The sequence below is a fragment of the Barbus barbus genome (genome assembly GCF_936440315.1).
Source record: "Barbus barbus genome assembly, chromosome: 16".
NCBI classification, from domain to species: Eukaryota; Metazoa; Chordata; class Actinopteri; order Cypriniformes; family Cyprinidae; genus Barbus; species Barbus barbus.
This window is the reverse complement of record NC_136744.1, coordinates 22,203,252-22,226,140: the sequence shown is the minus strand read 5'-3', so window position 1 is coordinate 22,226,140 and position 22,889 is coordinate 22,203,252. Positions and strand designations below refer to the sequence as shown.

The 22,889-nt window shown below is 38.3% G+C and overlaps 3 protein-coding genes across 7 annotated transcripts in view; 2 read left to right on the top strand and 1 right to left on the bottom strand.

The window, feature by feature from the left end:
* Nucleotides 1–439: 439 nt before the first annotated feature.
* LOC306882355 (3-oxo-5-alpha-steroid 4-dehydrogenase 2-like) lies at nucleotides 440–4,023 on the top strand (the record flags this gene model as incomplete). The annotated part of the gene is made up of 5 exons (XM_079436909.1): nucleotides 440–714; nucleotides 1,461–1,624; nucleotides 3,422–3,523; nucleotides 3,660–3,810; nucleotides 3,957–4,023. 5 exons carry the CDS (start codon nucleotides 440–442, stop codon nucleotides 4,021–4,023), a joined length of 759 nt encoding a protein of 252 aa, XP_079293035.1.
* Nucleotides 4,024–4,703: 680 nt separating this feature from the next.
* On the bottom strand, nucleotides 4,704–9,787 carry mkks (MKKS centrosomal shuttling protein). Of its 4 annotated transcripts, none has more exons than XM_079437041.1 (5): nucleotides 9,665–9,787; nucleotides 8,138–9,082; nucleotides 7,583–7,764; nucleotides 6,143–6,253; nucleotides 4,704–5,165 (listed from the first exon to the last, which is right to left on the bottom strand). In XM_079437041.1, the coding sequence occupies exons 2-5, from the start codon at nucleotides 9,045–9,047 to the stop codon at nucleotides 4,767–4,769; spliced, it is 1,602 nt and encodes a 533-aa protein (XP_079293167.1). In that variant the 5' UTR covers nucleotides 9,048–9,082; nucleotides 9,665–9,787; the 3' UTR covers nucleotides 4,704–4,766. The 4 variants fall into 4 exon arrangements, with proteins under 4 accessions (XP_079293167.1, XP_079293165.1, XP_079293168.1 ...); XM_079437039.1 differs by having other exon boundaries at nucleotides 8,138–9,123; nucleotides 9,665–9,780; XM_079437042.1 differs by having other exon boundaries at nucleotides 4,705–5,165; nucleotides 7,583–7,731.
* A 200-nt stretch (nucleotides 9,788–9,987) lies between these two features.
* The window catches only part of slx4ip (SLX4 interacting protein), a 37,196-nt gene continuing 24,294 nt past the window's right edge, over nucleotides 9,988–22,889 (top strand). Inside the window, exons 1-4 of one of the 2 annotated variants that reach the window (XM_079437035.1) lie at nucleotides 9,988–10,250; nucleotides 10,395–10,433; nucleotides 18,900–18,989; nucleotides 19,298–19,424. In XM_079437035.1, the coding sequence (XP_079293161.1) occupies nucleotides 10,407–10,433; nucleotides 18,900–18,989; nucleotides 19,298–19,424 (244 nt within the window). In that variant the 5' untranslated portion in view covers nucleotides 9,988–10,250; nucleotides 10,395–10,406. Of the gene's footprint in view, nucleotides 10,251–10,370; nucleotides 10,434–18,899; nucleotides 18,990–19,297; nucleotides 19,425–22,889 lie in introns of both variants that reach the window. The other variant, XM_079437036.1, reaches the window with a different exon arrangement.

Sequence of the window (22,889 nt, the reverse complement as noted above, 5' to 3'; positions counted from 1 at the left end):
GATGACACAAAGACAGCGTGGATTACTGCTCTTGTAAAATACTGGGAAACTAATTTCTCTGTTCACCTTTCCAAACATTAACATAAACGTCTGCATGCTCCTTAAGTGGCAAAAACAGCCACGGCTCGCCGAGATGCGCAAAAAACTGACATGCTTGTGTTTTTAGACCAAATTGTCAGATGAAAGCTGATGCTCCCCACCAGTGATTAGTGAAAAAAAAATCTGTCAATATGTCAAAAAGGGAAATCTCTTTGAAAAAGGCATTCTCACATTTCAGCAGGGTGCAAGCTGTAGCATGGTCAGGATTAGGCTCTCTCTCTGCTTTTGGGGAGGAGCTGCTCTGAGGCACTGTGTTTGCAGAACTCTGGTGAAGGGTTAAGAGGGGACATACAGCATTAGACTCAAACCTGGTCTGGAACCGGACAGAACATTAACCATCATGCAGTGCCAGGAGCTCCTCGTGCAAGGCTTGAGCTTGGCGATAATCTTGGGTGGGATAATGCACTTTATATGTCTCATGAAGTCTCACGCTGCATATGGCCGCTACTTGAACACCTCGGGCAGCTCTATGATGGTGCCCGCAAGGCTCGCCTGGTTCCTCCAGGAGCTTCCCGCTCTGCTGGTGCCCCTGATTTTGATGCTGACCACCGATGGAAATAATGGCACTGGGAGACACGTGATGCTCTGGACCTTCTGCCTGCACTACTTCCAGAGGTAAGTCGTGTGAAAGATGGGAAGATTGTTGGTGGAGCTGAAGAGTAATTCAAATTGTTACTAAACACTTAATAATACGGTAATTTAACATATTAAAATGAAAGATCACTAATATAAAATGCAGATAGGCCAGACAAAAATGGATCATAGCCACATTATAATGACATTACCGTTAAAATGGCATTACCATTGATGTTAAAATGGCGTTACCATTGATGTTAAAATGGCGTTACCATTGATGTTAAAATGGCGTTACCATTGATGTTAAAATGGCGTTACCATTGGTGTTAAAATGGTGTTACCATTTACAGTACTTGTTTATTTAGTATGCAGTAAACCCAAGTTCAGCTTTGACAAACCTGGATGTGTTATCTAGCTCACCCAGAACAATTGAGGAAACAAAATACCCTTAATCCGAAGACAAAAGGGAACGCATTGGGTGGAATGTTCTAGATTCCTGTTCCTTTAGACAAACCTGCTGTGCTGACAATTAATCAAGGTTGCAGAAATGTAATAGCAGAATTTTATTCTTGAGTAATTAAACATAACCGGGCCAGAAGCAGGTGAATAAAGTGAGAAATGCTTGAATAGTTGAACAGAAGCATGATCTGGACAAAACGCAGCAGGTTTGGGAACAGGTGTTGAATTACAAAGACACACCGGCCTAGTAACAGTGGAAGTGTAATGTACTGTGGGCAGATGACCAAGAGATGGTATTTGACATTTATCAACATTATGGTTTCCAGGAGCTGCATCTACTCCCTGCTGACCAAAGGGCGGCCGTATCCACTTGACATCATGCTGTTTGGGATGGTGTTTTGCTCTATTAATGGCTTCCTGCAGGCACACTATCTGCTGCACTGTGCTACATATCACAATACATGGTTTTCTGAGGCCTGTTTACTAACCGGTAAAACTGGTTTACTGAAATAATTGGTATAATTTAGGGTTGTGTGCTTTTCAAAACTGAATTGAGCATTTGAATGGAGGTGTTTCTGGAGGTGTTTACGGTAATTGTCAGTTGAATTTGTATTCATGTAGAAATAAATGGAAGGTAGGATCAAAGAAATTCATACAGGATACGAACAAATGTCGAGCATTATCTAAAAAGAAGGCACAAACTAAAAATAATGATGAAAAGAGGAGAAAACAATCTTGCACCAGCACTAACATAATATTAAAATATTTTTAAACTAGGCCTATTCATGACCACCTTTACCATAATTTATCATGTTTTACTGTAGGCTTATTTATTGTGGTAAATTTAGTCTAACTTGTAGAATTTATAATAAATAATCTCTTAAGGGAATAGATTTTTCCCTAAAGATTTATATAACAACTGTGGCATGTTGTAGCTATTGTTTCTAAAGGCTGTTGTTTCTCATAACACATGCGATATAGATGAATAAAAAGTCATTATTGGCCATGATTAATAGCCTGCCTTATTTTAACAAATGCTACAGTTAAGAACTATGGTACTTTTTCATGAGCAAGTACAAGTCAGAATCGAGAGCATTGGGGTTCTAATGATGAGTGATGGAGAAACCTGGCCTTCAGATATTCCAATGATGGCATAGATTAAATAAGAGCCTGATGAACTGTTGAGTGAGAAATAAACTATATCAGTATAAGAAAATGTTAAGTTAGATTGACTTCCCATGGCATATTGAATTAGAACATTGTCAAACTATAGCCTAGTGTCTAAAATAATATAAAATACAATATATATCCTACATTATATATCTTATGTAAACAAGTAATTGCTAGCTTATTACTTTATTGCAGTCACGCAATCAACCAACTTTGCATGTGTGGTGGATAGCACAAAAGACCATTTTACAAAAATGAACATTTAAGCAAACAAACAAATAAATAAACCTTAAGAGGGAGCATGAGCCGGGCCGGGGTTCACTTCGACCCCCCCACAATGTTCAAACCAAAACTACGCCCTTGTTCTAGGCCAATATGGCTAGGAGCTATACTCTCATTCCGGCGTAATAATCAAGGAACTTTGCTGCCGTACCACGGGTGCAGCAGGCGCAATGATATTACGCAGCGCCTGAAAGTAGTCCCCAGCTAGAGTAAAGTTTTAAATAGGAAAAATATCGAAACTCTTTGGTGATTTTTGAGCGCGATGCTAACGGTCTAATCAGATTCAATGATCAATGATCAATGCTAAGCTACGTTAAAAGTGCTACCGCCAGACCCGGAGATCGGCTGAATGGATTCGAAAACGATAAAACTCAACTGTTTAACTTTGGGGAGTTGGAAAATGAGCCTATTTTCAAAAAAAAGAAAGAAAGTGGAGTGTGCCTTAAAATGTGTTGACCAGTTAATTTCAAATTCCAACTTGTGAATTGAAAAGGAGATAATTCTTAAGTTCAGAATTTTGCTCAACCGTTCTTATATATTTTAGATTTTTTTCAATTAAAAAAATTATCATGGTAATGCAGAATAACTGGATTTATATAAAGGTTCCAAAAGTGGGTTTTTACAGCAACTTCATGGAAGAATAATTTTTGGAACTTTAACCGTTGGAACCTTAAGAACCTTACAGTGAACAGTTCTTAAAAATAAATCTTTATTTTTTAAAAGTGTAGCTTATTGAAGCTTATCGTTTGGAGCAAATTTCTTTAGAGGAATTGCTTAATGTAAAGTTGTACATGTTTATATAATGATTTTTTAAATATGTATCTATATTTTCTAGGTCTGATAATATTTTTCATAGGAATGGGGATCAATATTCACAGTGACCACATTCTTCGCAGCCTGAGAAAACCTGGAGAAATTTCCTATAAAATCCCGAGAGGTAGAGATATTTCAAGGTCTTTTTAATGTTAGCAGCACTCATAATTTATTGTCTTTATCTCAGTCTCTGTAAGCAAACTGCAATTAGCTGCACTGAATAAATGCTAAGTTGATTTATGTGTTTATTTTAACTGCAGGTGGTTTGTTTGAGTATGTGTCTGGAGCAAATTTCTTTGGGGAGATTGTAGAGTGGCTGGGCTACGCGATTGCTTCCTGGTCTTTACCCACATTTGCCTTTGCTTTTTTCACAATGTGCTTCATAGGCCCGAGAGCCTATCACCATCACAGGTAAACTAAAACCACCATGTAAATGTAATATTACTTATAAATGTAAAAAAATGACTTACAGAATTTTTCATCTGATTAATTCAGTAAACTGGATGTACTGAAAAAAGTGTTAGAAAAATACATGTGGTTTCTCTAATGTTTTCCAGGTTCTATAATGAGAAGTTTGAAGATTACCCCAGATCAAGAAGATCTCTCATACCCTTTATCTTCTAAAGAGCCATGACAGATAAATGGAGTTTTGTTCTCAATTGCTACGATGTACACCTGTACTTTTGGTTTGTTTGCATTACCTGATTTAGCATGATGTATGTAGGAAAGATTCTACAATTTATGTCTTGAACATGTTACCAGATTGTTTGTAATGGTTTTGACATCCTGTATGATAGTGGATTAGTCACAATAGAACACTTTACTTACTCTCTTTTATCATTTGTGCAGTATGTTATTGCAGTTGTTAGTGTATCTGTGTGTAACTGTGAACATTTTTAAGTACTTTATCGTATTGCAGCTTAATATGCAGACAAAAGTAGGCTGATTTGTCCAAAAAGTGTAAACCTTCTGTGACTGGTGCTGTTACAACATGATCATTTTAACTTGTTTGTCACAACATGGTGGGGTTGGGATTATCTGTTTGCTTTACAGTGAAAATAGCCTAATCAGAAATTTGCTATTAAATTGTGGTGATGCTAACAATGTAATATTTCATTTCATATAAAAAAAAAAGATTTAAGAAATTGGTTTTAAGATAATCTTTTTCATCAAGGAAAGAAAAATAGGCCTAGCAATTACCAATTTTGTTTCATAAGGCACTCTGTGTTCCTCATATTTTGGGTTTGCCAGTTTGTATGTTGCCATATTGATTTCTGTTCAAGAAAAAATCTTAGAACAACATTTGATTATAAAATGCATCAAACCTACAACCTTTATTCATAGCACAGCTTTTCATTCATCAAAATTCAATTGATATCCTTAATTATATATTTTACATCAAGAACAAAATTAGCCATCTCGACCGCCACATTCAAAGCATTGAGCTTAGCAGAAAATGAATCTAATATTCTGGGCTGATTGTCAGTGTTTTCCAGGGAAACAGGAGAGAAAGTGTGGTAAGCTGTATTTAGAGGGGTCTTCTCCAGGTTGGATCTGTCCTCCACCAGGCCACAGCCACAGGTTTTGGAGTATATATCTGGGACCCAGCAATGACCAAATGTCAGGTCAATGAGACAGTCCTGTCCATCATGCTCTAAGGCAAGAGCCACAGATTGCAGAGAGTTGCAGAATGCCTCGAGTGCCATGAGGAACTCAGATTGAGAGACGCACAGAGCTGCAGCTGTTGTTGCGGCTTTGGAATGATTCTGTGAAGTAAGTGACAAATAAAATGTAATATAGCAGAAATTACAAGTACACCAATGGCATGTGCATTTTAATGTTGAGAAGATAGCTCCCCTAGTGGTAATTTTAAATGGGTATAAGCAGATTTGCCAATAATTAATAAATGGTAAAGAACATTCACTGAAATAACTTCAATTTTGTGAGGGCTGGTCTGAATATAATCTGATCCAATTATTGCTCAGATTATTGCCAAACCATATCAAATTTTTAAATAACCGTTGACTAACATGGCCTCAAAATTATTTAAAATTAATAATAATAACAATAAAAAAGAAAAACAGTAAATGTCTGCACACTAAAGATTTTATTCCGACCAAGAGCAACGTTTTGACCAGTTATGAAGGCCTAACTGGATGAAATGTTCATGCTTGGTTGTAATAAAGATTTTTACCCCCGGTTTCATATACAAGGCTTAAGACTAGTCCAAGACTAAAATGCATGACTGGGCTATTTCAACTGAAAGAAACTTGCTCTGAGTGATCTTAAAATATGTCAAATTCATCGTTTTGCCACAAGATGCACACCAGTAATGTTTTTATCTAAGGCATATTTATAAAAGCTACTTAAATGTCCTGATTGAACTATGGCTAAATCCTGGCTTAACCTAAGCCCTGTCTGTGAAACCGGGCCCTACAGTTGTAATTTCAGTGTGCGGACATCTGTTGTGTATTGTTTTGGGATTTTTGGATGTGCACACCTTTTTTGCTCAAAATGATTTATCCCAAAATTGGGGACGATCCCCAAAAAACAAAATCAAAGGTTTAAAAATCTAGTCGGGTAGAAATGTGGCACTTGGCAATCCTTGAAAATAAATTTCACAGTAAATCCCTCTGAAAAAGAAATGCATAATGCATGAATCTTTTCATAAAACTGGAACTTTATAATCAATATTGTAGAAATGCAATTAAATGTGATGTGTAACTGGAATGGAATAGAATACCATGTGTGTGATGTGGGTGGCCAGCAGCGTCTCTGTGCAGCCTCCTCCAAGCAGGGCGTAGGGCTCCCTCAGAGTCAGTCGCAACACATGTTCTGCTCTTTGGCATGTCATCTGTCCAACAAATGGAATAAATGTTCATCATAGAGAAGTGAAAGATGTAATTAATGCAATAAATTTGAATGAAGAAACAGCAAATCTGGAAAAAAATCATTCAGAAAATTGGAACATAAAAATGCAAGAAACAAAAGAAATAGCTTGGAGAACTAACAGAGAAGCAAGAATGCACCCAAATTAAACTCAACAGAATGAGTGCAAAGACAGCACACACAGGAATAATTAATAGAGTGGGCCAATACATTGCACATTCACGAGTTATCTGTGCTAATTTTACTGTCGATATAAAAGTAAGCATTGTGAATATTCCGATGATCGTAAAGCAGCTTTTATTTGACCATTAAGTTTCCTAAAGACTGTATCATTAGTCTAGATTCTTCCTTGTCTCATGACTCAAGAGTATAAAGCATTAAAACAGATGTTTTTAAATACATCAAAGACAGATGTTTTAAACTTTAGCAGCAAGAGTTGGTAAGCTTCATTTTGGTGAATTATTTCAAATTTCGTGTTTGAATTAATCGGTATATAAACTATTATACTGGTGCATTTAAATGAAAATATTTAAAATGAGTAAATGACACACATAAAGATCTCTAATTTAACATTTAACCAGTGTTGGGGGTAACGCATTACAAGTAACGCGAGTTACGTAATAATATTACTTTTTTCAAGTAACTAGTAAAGTAACGCATTACGTTTTAATTTACAAGAAAATATCTGAGTTACTTTTTCCCCATTTATTGACTGATTGCGCTGTGTGAGCATGCTGTTTCTATAGATCTAAATGTGAATGTGCATGAATTCATCCCACTCGCAAAAAACAGATTTAGTATTCATCAAAATGAATTAAAACAGTGAAATGCAAACTCAGAATATGATGCAAACCTGCAATAATTAAATATGTTAAACAACACAAATGTATCTAATCCCATTTTATTAACCAATGTCTTTGCTGCTGACCTTTGATGATCCAGTTCAACCATACTAATAAGCAAAAATAATTTTAGTTAAACTAACAATTGTGCTTCATTGTTTTTTTATTGCTGAAGAGTGTTAAACCTTCTTATCCTGAATTTTACTTTACAGACGTGAATTTACTTTTCCTTCACAAGATACAGGGCTTTTACATTTGTATTAATGTAATTTCTTGTATTAAAAACAATCAAGCCCTGCTCATATTTAAAAAGTAACACAAAAGTAACGTAATGCATTACTTTCCATAAAAAGTAGCTAAGTAACGTAATTAGTTACTTTTTTAGGGAGTAACGCAATATTGTAATGCATTACTTTTAAAAGTAACTTTCCCCAACACTGCATTTAACAAACCTTCAGTTCTTCCAGCATAGTTTCATTTCTGTGGCAGAGAACCATGGTGCTAACAGCCGCATCTTTAGAAGGAAGGAGCTGGAGCAGCTCTCTGGAGCCACATGACTGGAAACAGAATCCCTTAACAATCCCGTAAGCTTCCGCTGGGACTGAAGAGTAAAGAGAAGCAACAACCTGAGCACCTGAAATAGTAAACACAGAGCAAAAATGAAACCTCTATTAATGTAGCCTGCCATATCTTTCAATCCTATTCTATCTATGGTGTTACACATTAATCAAAAAAGACATGGCTTTAAATAAATACCAATCATAAGTACATATTATTTAAAAAAAAGAGTTAAAAACAGAATTTAAATTTGTCTATTTTAATTACATATTTAAAATGTGTATTATGTATTTTCTTAAAAAATGCCTTCTATTTTTCATTAAATATTTTTATTTACAAAAAGTTTTTAATTTGCAGTAACTGCTGTTAACCCTATGTTAAACGCCATATAACAGCTATAAATTCATGTTCAATTCTATAAATATTCCTTACTGTTGGTAAACATTTACCTGTTATCTGGACAAATGGTTCGATCAGAGCAAGTCCAAGCCTCTCTATCACGGCCACTCCATGTTTCCTCAAGTAGTGCTGCAGAATAGGATGTACTACTTTTTGGCATGCAAATAATCTCACGTTGTCTTTAACAACTTGTTCCCCAAGCTTCAGGAGCTGCTGAAGGAGATCACGCTCTGGGTCCACTCCCCTATGGATCTCTAAAACCACATCTTCAAGATCAGAAATATCACCTGACAGTGATATGTTGAAAACCACCACCTTAAATGGACCAGATCCCAGTCTCTTAAGATCCACAGTCTGAAGCATCTCAGGGACATCCACCAGCAGTCCTGGGAAAACAGAAGATTCGCACACAGATTGGCCCTCAATGCCCATGGTGACTGTCCTTCCAAAGCAGGTCACACCGGAAGAGTTGCAAGGGATGGAATACAAGAAGGCCTGTGCGATCAGTGAACTGATATGCTGCGTTTCCTTGCTATTCAACATACAGGCTGGTTTGCTGGTGATCATGCTGCGGGCCAGTGCAATGAGTGAATCACAGCTGGTGAAGTCTACTGGCACCTTACAACCACAACAGTCTCCTTTAAGATACGTGTTGGATTCTTCCACAAGGTGTTTGTATACCTTGGCTGCTGCAACTGTCCTGAGGTTGTATTTTTGAGTATTTTCAATAAGTCTGAGCATCAAAATGCCCATGAACAGCCCAGAGTCACTGTACCGTGCGGTGTGATGTTGAACAGCAGTTGAGATCATTTTGAGAAGCGGCTCGGACATATCCACTCGTTTGAGCAGGGCTGTAGAGGTTGAAGTTGTCAAGACGTGGCCACCAATATTGTTGTGTATATGTTTCAGTCTGCCAGTAGGTCCGTAGGCAGTACTGAGTATACTTCTCAACAGAGCCATCTTTTGGCAGATGTTACTGTTGGAAAGTGGTTCATCTGTGCACACAGCAGGTTTCTTCTTACAAATGCGAGACATACTGTGGTTTCATTCAGAGAAATTTACTGACGGTTAACGATATAGGTCAGTCACTTTTCAATAACCAGAAATGAATAGATCATGTTTAATAGTACAATATTATAGATGATTTTATGTATTGATTGCTCAATATTAGGGAAGCATAACAATACAATCAATTTTTTTTAATCAACATCAAGATCTTAAGTTAAAATTTATAGAAATGCATAAAGGAAAGACTATATCGTAGGTCCTCTAACCGGCCACCATGCACTTTTTCAATGACCCTGTAGTGTGACAAATACAACTGTAAATGTGTAAGTGTAAATTCTATGTAGTCAAGGTCATGAAAACTGCATGCATAATAATAATAAAACAATTAGTAAAACGTTGTTTTGAAGTTTAGCATGCCACTTCGCAAATACTTTGGGTCAACTACCCATTAAAATTACTTGTTAGCATTACTGCAATCTTATGTAGAAGAATTTATGCTTATATCTATTCAAAACAAACGCAATATCTTACAAGACGTGTAAAACGTAGCATATGAGCCTCGTACATACCCCAAAGTTCATCTTATTGTTAAACTAACTAAACATATAAGAAAGAAAAAGATTAGAAACTTAAAGCCTAATGGTCAAAGCAAAGCAGATTGTGTTTACGTCTTACACATGCTCTCATATGGTGACCAAAACATGCCAGTTATAAAGTATTTAACAACATAAACCTATAAAACACTCAGATTATAAGATTATACATTGAATACGTGACTATAATTTTGTTTAGCTATATATTGTATGTTTCGCAGTTTACTTGGAATAACGAACGCGGCTGTCTGGCAAAGTATGAAGCCTCCTACATCCGACTGCGTCTCCGTGACAACTGCACGAGCCGGGGTCCTAACGTGACAGGGCAAGTTTCAAACCATCGGCGGGAGAAAATGATTAAAGCGTCTTTCATAATTACTATTTTATTGTTATGCTTGAGTCGTTTTAATTAAATGTGTAGATTGTATATTGTCAACTATATCTATATAAGCCAGGAATATCATAAGAAAACTCCGTGAGCGTTATTTTACCGTCCCTTCCTGCTTTGTGGTTTTATTTTGATTTTCTACAACTTCAGTCCAGCTGCATCTGTCACGAACACGTGAGTATTTCACGCTATGGATTTGGGTTTCAGTTCATGTTTTCAGCAATAACAAATACATTTTTTTCGTGTTGCTCTAAAATTATGAGATTGTGACATTTTTTGTTTATGGTTGTTCAGCGCATTTTCTTTGAATTGTTGCAGTGCCTCATTAGAATGCCGTCTTCTAAATTTGTAGTCAAGGTATGTGAACATATTTATTTTATCTGTTGATTGTAGAAACTTGGCCATTAGTATTTTGTGTTGACATTATTGTTTTTCATTGTGAATAAATGAAATATGCAAGGCCATTTCCACTTTGGTAAATCATAATTATGACATAAAATGTTATAAGTAGGATGACATTGACTTTTATGTCATTAATTATGACTTTCATTTTTGCCTTTTTGTCATAATTTTAGACTTTTTTTTTATGACATGTTGAAAGTTTTTGTCTCAACAGTTTTAATTTTTGCTTGTCATATGACATCTGTCATATTTATAACTTTATCTCATTTTATTCCTTTTATATGACTTAAAAAGTCAAAATCACGATATACTGTCATAATTGTGATATTTAACTTTTTATGACATTCACATTTGTCATGAATATGACTTTATCTCAGAATCTAGAAATGTATTTAACCTTTTTATTTATTTATTTTTTTTCTTTTTGTCTCATAATTTCCACTTATGTCATAATTAGGATTTCTGTCATGTTTATGACTTTATCCCAATTTCATTTCTTTTATGTCATTATTGTGACTTGAAATCATGTCATGCTATAATGCCATTGTTATGATTGCCCGAAGCATGATTTTTTCTTGTGTGGCAGAAATGGGCTTCTATACATTGTAGTGTACCTCTTTGTATTTATAAGGAATCTTAAGTAAATGCATGGAGACTTAAGACCAAGGATTAAAGTGATGCTCAGAGCAGTTCGGTAGCTCCTCACCGCAGTACACAAGATCCAGGGGCCGAGGTTACATCCGCATCCGGGGGTGGAGAGTTTAGGGATATATAAAGTGCGAGGAGTTGGATTTGCATTCAATCTTGCCCCCTGGATCGTGCAGTTGAAAAAAATCTACCTGTACTTTACTTTCCTAACGCTAGAGGGGGTGGTCGCTTCAGCAATGAGTTGCCTCAGGTAGTACAGCAGCATTGAGCTGTCTGAATGTATTCAATATATAGCTTACAGAACATACTGTAGCTCCAACTTTTTCCATGTTGTCTGTTTGTGCTCATTACTTGTTCAGTCTGCATTTTGTTACAATCATGCAAAAAACCTTTCAGATTTCATCAAAATGTTAGGGTTGCATTATATTTTCCATACCTCAGTCTCCTCCTTTTACATTGCATCCTGTTTGGATGTTTTTATAATCATGCATGTATCTATCCAGCTGAATGTCTCCTCCGTGCTTCTCAGATGCTTGACCGGCCCTGTCTATTGATCCACAGGCCAGATGAATGAATGTCAGTGCTAATGCATGTCAGATGTTTCTATTAAGTGCTAAAAAGCCCCGGGTTTCTTTCTTTGTTGATGTTTCATATAGTGAAGGCTTTAACTCTAGTTCCTGGACGCTGCTGTGGATCACACACATCCACATTTAGTGCCAGACTTTGGCTGCATATTTCTCTCTTTCTGTCTTTCTCACTCATCATCTCTCCCGTCTTTCTGTTTTTCATTGTGGGAGAGCCCCACTCACCAACTTCACCCTCCCAGTCTGCACATAATGATACTGTTATATATGTTGCTCTCCCTGAGAAAGGATCTGTCATGCCCAACACTGTGACCACAGGGAGACATTTAAAATGGGGACGCAAACAGTACCATCAGCTGGCCTAGTTCTCAGCTTTGCTTTGGCGCTAAACAAACTGTTCTAGCGGCACAGAAGAGCTGTGTCATTTAAAAAAAAATATTAAGTTATTTTATTCTATCCCAGCTGAAAGGGATTCCAAAAATTCTGTGGTTTTTGACCCTCGTGTCATTCCAAAGCTGTATGACTTTCATTTTTCAGTGGAACACAAAAGAAGTTTTGAAGAATGTTTTAACTTTTTGTCCACACAGTCAAAGTCGTTATATTGCATAAGATGCCATACAGGTTTGGAACGAGAGTGAACACACCCAAAAATGAAAATATACTCTCACTCACTCAGGCCATCCACTATGTAGATGGGTTTGTTTGTTCATCGGAATAGATTTGGAGAAATTTTGCATTACCTCACTTGCTCACCAGTGGATCCTCTGCAGTGAATGGGTGCCGTCAGAATGAGAGTCTAAACAGTTCATAAAAACATCACAATAACCCACAAGTAATCAACACAACTCCAGTCCACCAATTAATGTCAAAAGCTGCATCTTGGTATTAAATTCAAAGAAATATACAGTCAGTGCATATCAAGCATCATTTACAAGCAAAAACAGTCCAAACTATTCTAAACAAATGTCGGTGGATTTTGATGTGAGAGGACAACAGAGGATGGACCTTTTCACTGGAGGAAGCGTTTTAATTAATTATTGATTGGTATTTTGGACGTAAGTGGCCTGAAGATAAAATAACTTTTAACTTAACTAATATTTCAATTTTTCATTTTTTGAAACCGTGTGAACTTTTCACTTTTTCACTTCACCTGATGGTGAGTACATTTTCAGCAGACTTTCATTTTGGGGTAAACTATTCCTTTAGGATAACTACAAGTATACTGTAAGAGAAAATACATAGAAAATTGGAAAAATTACTGATAAATTTCTGCCAGGACATTATCAGATACGTTTACTGACATTTCCTTTAACCCTAATACAAAATACAGGTAAAACACCTGTGCAAGTAAGTGATTTGTAGAGTCATTGTTTGAAGATGCTGTCCAGCCTGACACAGCAACATTTAGCTGGATGTCACGTTTCCACTGTGCAGGGCAGTTTTTGTAGGCAATGAGATACTCCCACGTAAGTTGATTCATGCTACAAGTCGAGGCCCTGACTTTCTTCTTAACGCCTCAGAAGACACTGAATATTTACACAAGACCTGCCACGCCACTCCGCTGTTATACCCATCTAGTGTAGGAGATGGTGGGAGAGCGCGATTCTTGTTGTTAAGTATGAATGTTAAGTGCTGGGTAGTATGACAGATGTCTTGGCTCTGGTTTATGTGCTAGGTCGACTTCCCTGGTAGATACGGACCACACACTTGGACCTCCGAGCATCCTGTTACTGTCATCAAATCAAGGAAATATGTTGTCATTTCTGAAACGCAGAGGAAAAACTGAGATGGATGCAGCTTAACAGACATGGGAGGATGCCATAGAATTCTTATGTATTGCCTTTTTGATAATTTCCAAGATATATTTTTCAATTTATTTATTACTGCAGATGTTTAGGTTTACAAACTTAATGTAGGTTTAGCAGTAGTTCTGTAAACTACAGTGTAAGGAAGTAGAGGGATGGTTGTTTGGTTTTTCCTATCTCCCGATACTTCCTTTTTACTAGAATTCTTGGGATCTTTCTGATATTTTTCAATTGTTTGTAGAGCTTTACCAGGTGATATTCCTGCCTTTTCTTGCTGTTGGAATTTTGCTTCTGGGTTATGTCCTCGCGTATGGAAAAAACAACTCCATTCAGGTGTGCTAACATCCAGAGATTAACTTAGAGAGCACTTTAGAGTTCCTAGAAATAAAGGCCAGCTTAGTCATAATTACACTGATTGATTAGTGGTTTGTGTTAAGGTTTTCAAAACCCCTGACCCTAAGCAGTGGCTCCAGACTAAAATGATTAGGGATTGATTGGCTCCTATAATAAACATGGGCTTTTAAACAAATTGATTTAATTTAGCAAATGGCTTCTCTGGTTAAACAATACAGAATTACCAAACAATTGTACTTTTTTTGTACAATATAATTTATTACAAAAAAAAGCTCTGTAATGGTTTGTTTAGAATCACATAGCCGACAAATGACTTCTAGTTCAGTGCAGGAGGGAGTCCATTTCAAGTAATGCCTTTGATTGATTTAAGGCTGAGTGAGTTTGATTCAAATTGATAATAAAGTCTGAATATTTTGGGGATCTGTGTAAACAGTTAATTAAAAATCATTTGTTCATAAACCAGACATCACAACTCTTGCAGCAAACACCAGGACACACACTAAAGATGTAATTAAAGAATACCACCTCATGAGATGATATTTAACAAAACCACATACCTTTTATAGAATATTTTTCTATATCACTGTACAAAAATACTGTCAAATTTATGGATTTCACAAATAAAAAATTATAACCATATCATTTAATAATGATAACCAAAGAGTGAAAAACAGTAAAAGGACAATCCCTGTGTGGCAGAAGTCTTTGCGTGAGACATTACATATGACTATGATTTATATAAATAATTTTATTTATTTTTAGTATTAGTATTGTATATGAGGGTGTTTTGTGTTGCATGATATTTAGGTTATTTAGTTAATGTTTATTGCATTATTTTAATGTTATATGTCGTTACCCCAATGACGTTTTGACCCTGAGCACCCTATTTTTTTTTTTCAATAAATTTTAAATGAACATTTTTTTGCAGTGTAATTTTTTTATTTGTTGTTGCAAATCTTACGTTTTCGGTCACATTTTTTGTATTTCAGTTAAGTTGCTAAGTTTGTCTTACATGGATGTAAGTTTAATTTGGCTCACTAAAGTGAGGTGTACTGTTTTCGAAGACAAATGCCATAGACCTTTATTGAAGGAGGGACTTGAGTCATATGTAAAGAAACCATCACAGAACACCTTAGCAACCCCATAGCAACATCCTGGCAACCGCCCAAATCACACTAATATCATAGCGCTGAGTTTTGCATGTAAAAATCTAGTTAAACTTGTTTGTGTCTTATTATAAGTTATAGCTCTCTTGCTGTTTAAGACTGACAGCGCTAATGTTGACCCTCTTGAGGGAACGCCAAGTGACTCACGCCATACAAAATCAGCAAGTCAAGACCAAAGATTTAAATTTTTAACAGGCAACACCCATAGATCTAAAGAATTCCCTCAGGCTCCGGAGACTGTTCGTCCACCTGCGACGTTCTTACAAAGACAAAGACGGAGCTAGACGAAGGGGGGAGTTTTATTGAGTGAGACTGCTTCTGCTGCAGACAGAGGTCTCTTATTCTCTCTCTCTCTCTCTCTCTCTGTCTCACTCCCCGCATAAACATCTGTGGCTGGTTAATGTTAGCCCGGAGCTAAGTGCAGAGAAAGGGGGTCTGGTTCTCACAGCAGCGATAGCAGTGGTAAAAGGGCAGGGAGGTGTGGTGACGAACAGGCAACTGCTGCACAAACGCTCCTGGGCCGATTGCCCGACACTAATCAGAGAGTGAGTGCAGGAGAAAGCACAGTTAGGGAGGGTGAAACTGATAAGAGAAAGTAACAGGGGAGCATCTTGGGAACTGCAAGTGATTTAGAGCAGAGCCAGGAATCCAAAAAGCCGAAAGCGACCCGGTTTGCCTCGTGTGTTTTCTCAGCGATTGTGAGTAGAAAATAGCATGGCTTAGCCGTGAACTTTGGTCAGAGCAGCGGGGACTGATTTGGTACGGTTCTGTTTTATTGTTTGTTTGGTTTCAGGGCCTTTGTAGTGTGTTTTTGGCAGGCCGTGCTGATATGATAAAGAGTGAAAGGTAAGAACAAGCTTAATCAGGAGGTTATTGACCCACAGGAAACCTCAGGTGTATTCAACGAGGATCAACAAACAAAAGGATATAGAAAAAGAAAGAAGCAGTTCTTTGCCTCAAGCCCTATAGACAATAATTTAAATGGTGAAGACTAAGAAAACCTTGTATGATCCTATCTGCAAAGGGTTTCCTGAAGACAGTATCACTCTTTCTCTAGAATTTGACAAAGAGCTGTCAAGACTTTAATTGCACAACAGTGAAGGATTTGTTAAAACCATTGCAGGTGTTTAACATAAGCAGACTAATAAATCACACATGGATGAAAAATAAACCAGCGGATGAAAAAGTAACTCTGCAAACAAAAGAAACTCAGCAAACAGACCTAGATTACATTTCTGAGAAATTTCATGTATCCACCGAGGAACTGCTTAACAGAGGTTGTGTAGCGGCTAAGGTCAGAGATCACCTTTTGGTTCAGCTGTTTTCTGATTTTTATTTTTTTTCCCTGAAAGGAATTTCTGTTAGACTTGCAAAAGTGACCATTGCAAAACTTGCTATCTTTTAATACCAATCTCTGCAAATACAGCCAAGGATTTTATTGTTTACTGGCATAATAATAGACTTTGGATGGCTATAGTATTTGTTGTTTGAAGTTTTGCAATGAAACTATTTTGAGACTCAACAAATCTCACACAACATATATGAATCCAAATCTGTAGATCTTTTTTATTGCAGCTTGGTAATGCAACATTGTTTAACTTACTAACTAACAGGGTAGTTGTTAAATGTACAAAAGCTTAGGCCTGACTCTTCCATCCAATCAAACTGTCACCATGTGCTCACTTACTTTTTTTTTAACTGTATTTCATTGCTCATGCAACAAAAGTCAGGAGGTCCAAAGCAACATCAGACCCCAAATATTTACTCTATGGACAATAAATACATGTTGTGCTCTGTAGAAAGAAGAAATGCATACAAGTTGGCACAACAAAATAACACACTTAACACCAATTGCACAAATTTTTCATGAAGCAGCCCTCGTCAGCTGAATTAACTCATGTTAACTGCACATTTAAAGACAGACACCATATTAGGCAAATCCAGTTTACTGCTTCTCCCTGTCCCATAGTCGCACAGGGCCTGGAAAAGCCAAGCGAACATACCTTTCTAACACTGGGAACATTCCTACAGTCTTCTGTAATGGCATATTTCAGATTTCGAAAAGAAAGTGGAGAAAACAGAACAGCATGCAATAACGTGGTGGTTCCAGAGGCAGCATACAAAGACACATCATGGGATCATCGAATCCGAGCTCCTTTTTACCGCCTGATTGACAGTTCCCGTCCATCCCCTCCATTGCTTTCCCACGCCACGGTAATTGTGGAATGCAGTCAGCCGAAACCACTGGCCAGTCGCAGAATGGCCACAGCACAAAGACGTGTACAGAAAGCCGCCCAGTGTTTTCTAAAGGATCTGCTGTCCTCCACATACACACATGCATAAGGATGCCTCTGTTTCTTCTTTTAGCTCTTGTCTCCACTTGTCTACAAAGGATTAACTCTTTCTTGGCTTCAAACGCCTCATCGGATGAGATTTATCATGGATGATGGAATGAATTTATCTGTAATGATCTTAATGAAATAAAAACGACCTTGACACAGATCCCAACAGAGCTGTCTCATGCGTCACCACCTGTATATAGGCACTTATCCTTAAAAAAAGACTTCCATAGTCTAACACAAGGGGGCAGCCTGTCCCTCAAATTCAGCAGGGCTGCCACCAAGCTAACCCTCATGTACACAAAGCAGCAATTAGAAGAAAATATGCTTTCATGTCAAAAACAAAGCTATTTGGCAGCACGATTTGGCCTGTCTGTGTGCTAATAACGTGCCGTAATCCTGCTTGACTGGATATGAATTCAGAGGTTAGAAGCCAAACGAGAATGCTGGAGACGTTTTATTTACTCAGTCGCTGTAGATTCCTCCGGTATGGGGAGGCATAAATCATTGCTTATGGGATGAGCGAGAAAGAGACAGAGATGTAAAGAGAGAGAAAATGAGTGTAGCCAGAGAGCGGTGCTGAACAATGGGCTTTACCCAACACACCCTTCTAATTCACTCTCACATCATCTCTTCCCAGCTGGCCTCAGAGAACCCAGAACATTACTGCCTGGCCCGGGCCACTTTAGGACTTCTCCAGGGCCCACTAAAATACACACTCACTCGCTTGTGTTCTATCGGGGTTTTATCAGGCACTCTGGAAGTGCTCTAGAATGTGTTCTGGACTGTGTCTGGAAAAGCAGAATTTCTTCTTGGCTGCTCCCCTCTGACGTCATCAGTTCGTTCCTCCTAGCGTTAATCAAGTTTGCGTCCACATTTGCTTTGAGCTCAGGTGTTGACATGCTTCAACGCCGGCTCCTCTTCGGCCTCTTGCGGGTGGTCCTGGAAAGGCCTGTGTGAGTGGACCGAAGCACAGTGACAGGTTTGGTCTTGTGCTCATGTGTAAAACATAATCAGGCCGGTGTGGAGCGGAGATGTAACGATTGCCTAAATGGCCGCGACGGCTCTGGCTGTCCTACTCTGCTGTGACTTATTGTCCCTGACATGCTGACGCAGTGCTCCAAGAATCCCACTCTTCACATGAAGTTCTGCAGGCTCCCCGAATCTGGCCCTCTTCTCGTCAAATTTCCATAAACTAACAGGTTAGCGAGGGCATCCTTTATTAAGGCATATCCTTAAGCTGCAAATCCTTTGCTGTGTCAGTCCTCCGCACGGCTTTGGTTTTAACACCACCGTCTTTGAGATCAAGTGTATCTGGTTACTGACATAATGCTAATGAGGTGCGTTTACAAAGCTTGTAAAACTGGTGTGCAGAGACGGGGGAAGCAGATGCACAAAGACAAGAGGAAGGGGATGGAGTGACTTGCCTTCAGCTATGGATTTGAAGGTGTCATTCAATCAGCTCAGTGATGACTTCTTTTTGTTGTGTTTAAGCCCCCCATCTCTCTTTCTTTCTCTCTCAAAGTGTGGGAATTTTGCCGTGCTGGTGGATCTTCACATACTGCCCTTAGGCGACCAAGACAATGCTAGCTGGTTCTCTCCAGAGCACAGGAAGGTACGGGAATGAGGTTGTGTTTCTGTTTGTTTGTGTATGTCCTTCAATAGACTGATACTGTAGGAATTTGGAATTTGGATCTACTCTTGGGGATCCCCCCATCCTCCTTCTGCTTTTATAAGATATATGTTTTCATTGGCTCACGCAGCTTTGAATGATTTTCCCTCCCAGGTTTAACTCTACATGCAGAACGTCTAGTTAAATTTGAGCTCCATATAAAAAGTTTAGGACTAATGTCACCTTGGGAGGTTTGTCTTTGTTTTCAAGATTGCAAATACATGTGCAAACTCTTGTGTTTGTATGCACAGGAAGTCGGCTCTCTGATTAGAGATGCATTGGAGCTGAGGGTCAGGCAGTTTCAAGAGGCCAGATACCAGAAGATCCAGCCCAAACCAAGGAAGGATCTCACCCTGACCGCCCCGCTCTGTCTTGAAGGTATAGCACACATGGGCTCTGCATACTGTCTAGCAGTACGAACATGGATTTGAAACTTACTTTGAGACTGTTAAAAAAAAAAAGCGTGTTCTGTATTGTATGAATATGGGTAATATGAATGAAATTCTGACATACTGCATCCACCATATTGTCACGGTCACAATACCAGTGGTGGAAGTGACCGTGTCACTTCATTGACTATTTCTCTCCCAAAACCTCATGGGGAATTTTAGAGTGCTAATCAGATGCACACTTTAGAATCTAGCCAGAAGTAATAGGTCATCTGAGTAGTCTTCAGCTACTGTTTTATGAATGCTAGGAATTCGGACACTACTACTCATCTCACGTACTATTTCTCACCAGGGTTAGTAACCTCACACATAGGCAGCATTTCTTTTCTAGAGTTGTTGCTGTTTATGCCAATGTTAGATATTTAACTGCATAATTTTGTTTATGCCATTGGGATGTGTTCAGAAGAAGATGACGTTCATACCCATCCCTTAGGTTCATCAATGTCTACTAATGTTTAACTTTACTGATTTATGTTGTACCCATTTGAACCACAAATACCACTGTACACTTTCAATACAATACCGAATGTACGTGTCAAGATGGAAATATGTTACACCTGCATATTTAAAAATTTGCTATAGGCTATTGAAATATATAATTACCCATGATCAAGCTACAAGTGAAGACCTGTGTCTTTCCCTCACGCCTACTTAGAAACGATCCCTCCTTCATAAATACGAGACATGTCACACTGCTTCACAGCTCGAGCACTCTGTACATGGTTGTCCCACAGCAGGAAGGGAAAGATTTCAAAACAAAGTGGAGAAATTGAGGCTATACCTGCATTCCAGCAAGAATAAAAACTAGTTGAGACTAGGTAGCACTCCCCAGGAGTGTCTCCACCGCCCCCACAGAGATGTGGTGAATGTGTTTGACTTGGCTTTTCCTCAGCATATATGCAAGCCACCTCTGTTTTTTTTTCCTTCTCTTATTGTGTTTTACCTATAATGTGTTTTAACTATGTTGACCAAGAATGTTGAAACGCAGCACAAAAAAAATACAGCACGACCAGTGTAACCTGATTCCCAAAACATAATTCTTATGAGCTGGCCAGATTTAGTTCGAAATGATATCATGCCCGTCATACTTCGATTTCGCTTGAGATGTACTGGGGCCTTAAAGGAGGTGGTTCTTTTTGCACAGGTAGTACTTAAAGCCTGCAAAAGGCTGACACACTGCATGAGCCAGGTCCCGCTGAGAGAGGTAGATTACAGGGCAGTTAAGCTCATAAAAAGAAATTTCTCTTCTTTAGATGTTGCTGCCCCTCTCACGGCACATCAAGGCACGGCTGCAGCACTGCAGAGGTGTTCATCTCTCTCTGTTCTTATTGTTTTAATGGTAATATTACATGCAGTTTTGCTTGTTTTACTCCTATGCTTTCGCTGCTGGGATAAAAGTCAAAAACAAGATTAAAAAAAGCAATGAGGTGGATTGTTTATAGTCTGGCACTGGATATTGGGGTTTTTAGGATCTGTCAGTAGCTGGTTTCCCAGATAAAGATTGACTTAGCTCAACTTTCACCTATGATACGGTGTATGTGTCCAGCACCTCTCATTAGAGATCGATTTCAGATATGTCATTATTTAATCTGACGAGCACATCATGAATCACTTCTCACTGTGTATATAATGGCTGTGGGAAATGCAATGTCTCGCCCTTGGGCCAGGTGAGAACAGGGTTATTTTCTAATATATCAGAAAGACTGACTCATTATCTCTGGCAGATAAGCATAACAAATGATGAAACGCACTCACAGGGTGTGTGCATGGACAGTCTGTCTCCTTCACTTGTGTCCACAAACATAGAAGTTTAAAGTATTTTTAGGCCTTCGGCAGGAAATAGAGCTGGACTGTGACTGGGAAATACATGCAAGGGTCACATGCTCAGTGTAGAGGTCTAGGGCTGTAATCAACCAAAGAAAATCTTGGTCGACTGAAGTCCTGAAACTTTCGACTAAAAATCGACTAAAAATGACGTTGTGGAGAGAAAAAAACGTACGTTACATTAATTAGATACGCACTGTGCTCAGTACTTGGTAGCCTTGTTGTCTGCCTAAATTAATTATAAATAAACATAAAAAACTAATAGGCTATTTGCAGTATATTAAATCGTTTTTGACCTAATTATTTTGCACTGAAATGAGTCTGACACACGAGTCTGTCGTCTCTGACAGCGGTGCATCACGTGCACCTGCGCAATATCATAGCCTGTGATTTCTGAAAACAGTACTATGTTGTCAACTAGTGATATCACAAGAACTTTTGAGGAATGTGCAACATAATTTAGAAAATTATTTTTGTCATATGTTATAAGTATAACTGTCAGACACTATCATTTCAGCCGCTCTGCGCAGCTCGCACAGAGCGAGGCTGAAGATAAGAGCTCAGCTTCGCGGCTGAGACACGAATAGACTTAAAGCTTTTACTCTTAATAAACACAAAAGGCGCGTCCACTTTAATAAAAAAAGAATATTTATTAAACAAACAAGAGCAGAAACCAAATAAAGTGCATAACTGAAAAATAAAGCATCTTAGGCTCAAAACTAACACAAACAGTGGGCACAGCGCAATTGCGCAATATTGTGAGAACTGAGAACTGATCGCGCGCTGTGTGAGAACTGAGAAAGTGGAGCACTTCTATCAGAGTGATTCCGCCTATCGCGCCTTCACTAACTTTGTTAATCAACAACGAATTGTGACTCCTGGGAAAAACGGGATGTCTGGTCACCCTATCCCTATAACCATTCAGTTGCTGAGGCCATTGTTTCAGATCGCTAGTTTGCGTTTTGGTAGCGTATCCGCCCACTGCGGCTGCCATACTGTGAGATATACAAACGCCCCTCATCTGATTGCGATCCAGTGACAGGGACGCACATTTTAAAAGACAAGACAGTCAACTTAGCCTATAGGATGTATTTTGAATGTCCGGTAGTCCTCAAATAACATTTTAGTCCCGTCTCGTCTCGTTAACGAAGACGCGCATACATTTCGTCATAGTTTTTATCATCAGATATTAATTTTATCTCGTCAACTTCTCGTCTTAGTCACAGAAAAAAGGTTCGTTAACGAATATTTTTCGTCGTCCTCTTCGTTAACGAAATTAACACTGGTTCTTTGGAAGGAGACAGCTTCTTGTTTTTACACTAGCTTATTATTAAATAAATAATATTCAGCATCAAACCTTCTAAAGCCTACTTATCTGTCTCTCTTCTCCAGTGGGTTGGGCTAATCCAAAAAAAGTGAAAACAATGGGGGTGTTCTGAAAACAGACTGTTACCTGTGAAACAGGGGTGCTCTGAAAACACCCCCATTAGCAATTAGTGCTTTCCACCTGATGAAATGAGCGCGGCAAAAAATCGACCAATCAGATTTTTGGTCGAACCAGACCATATCG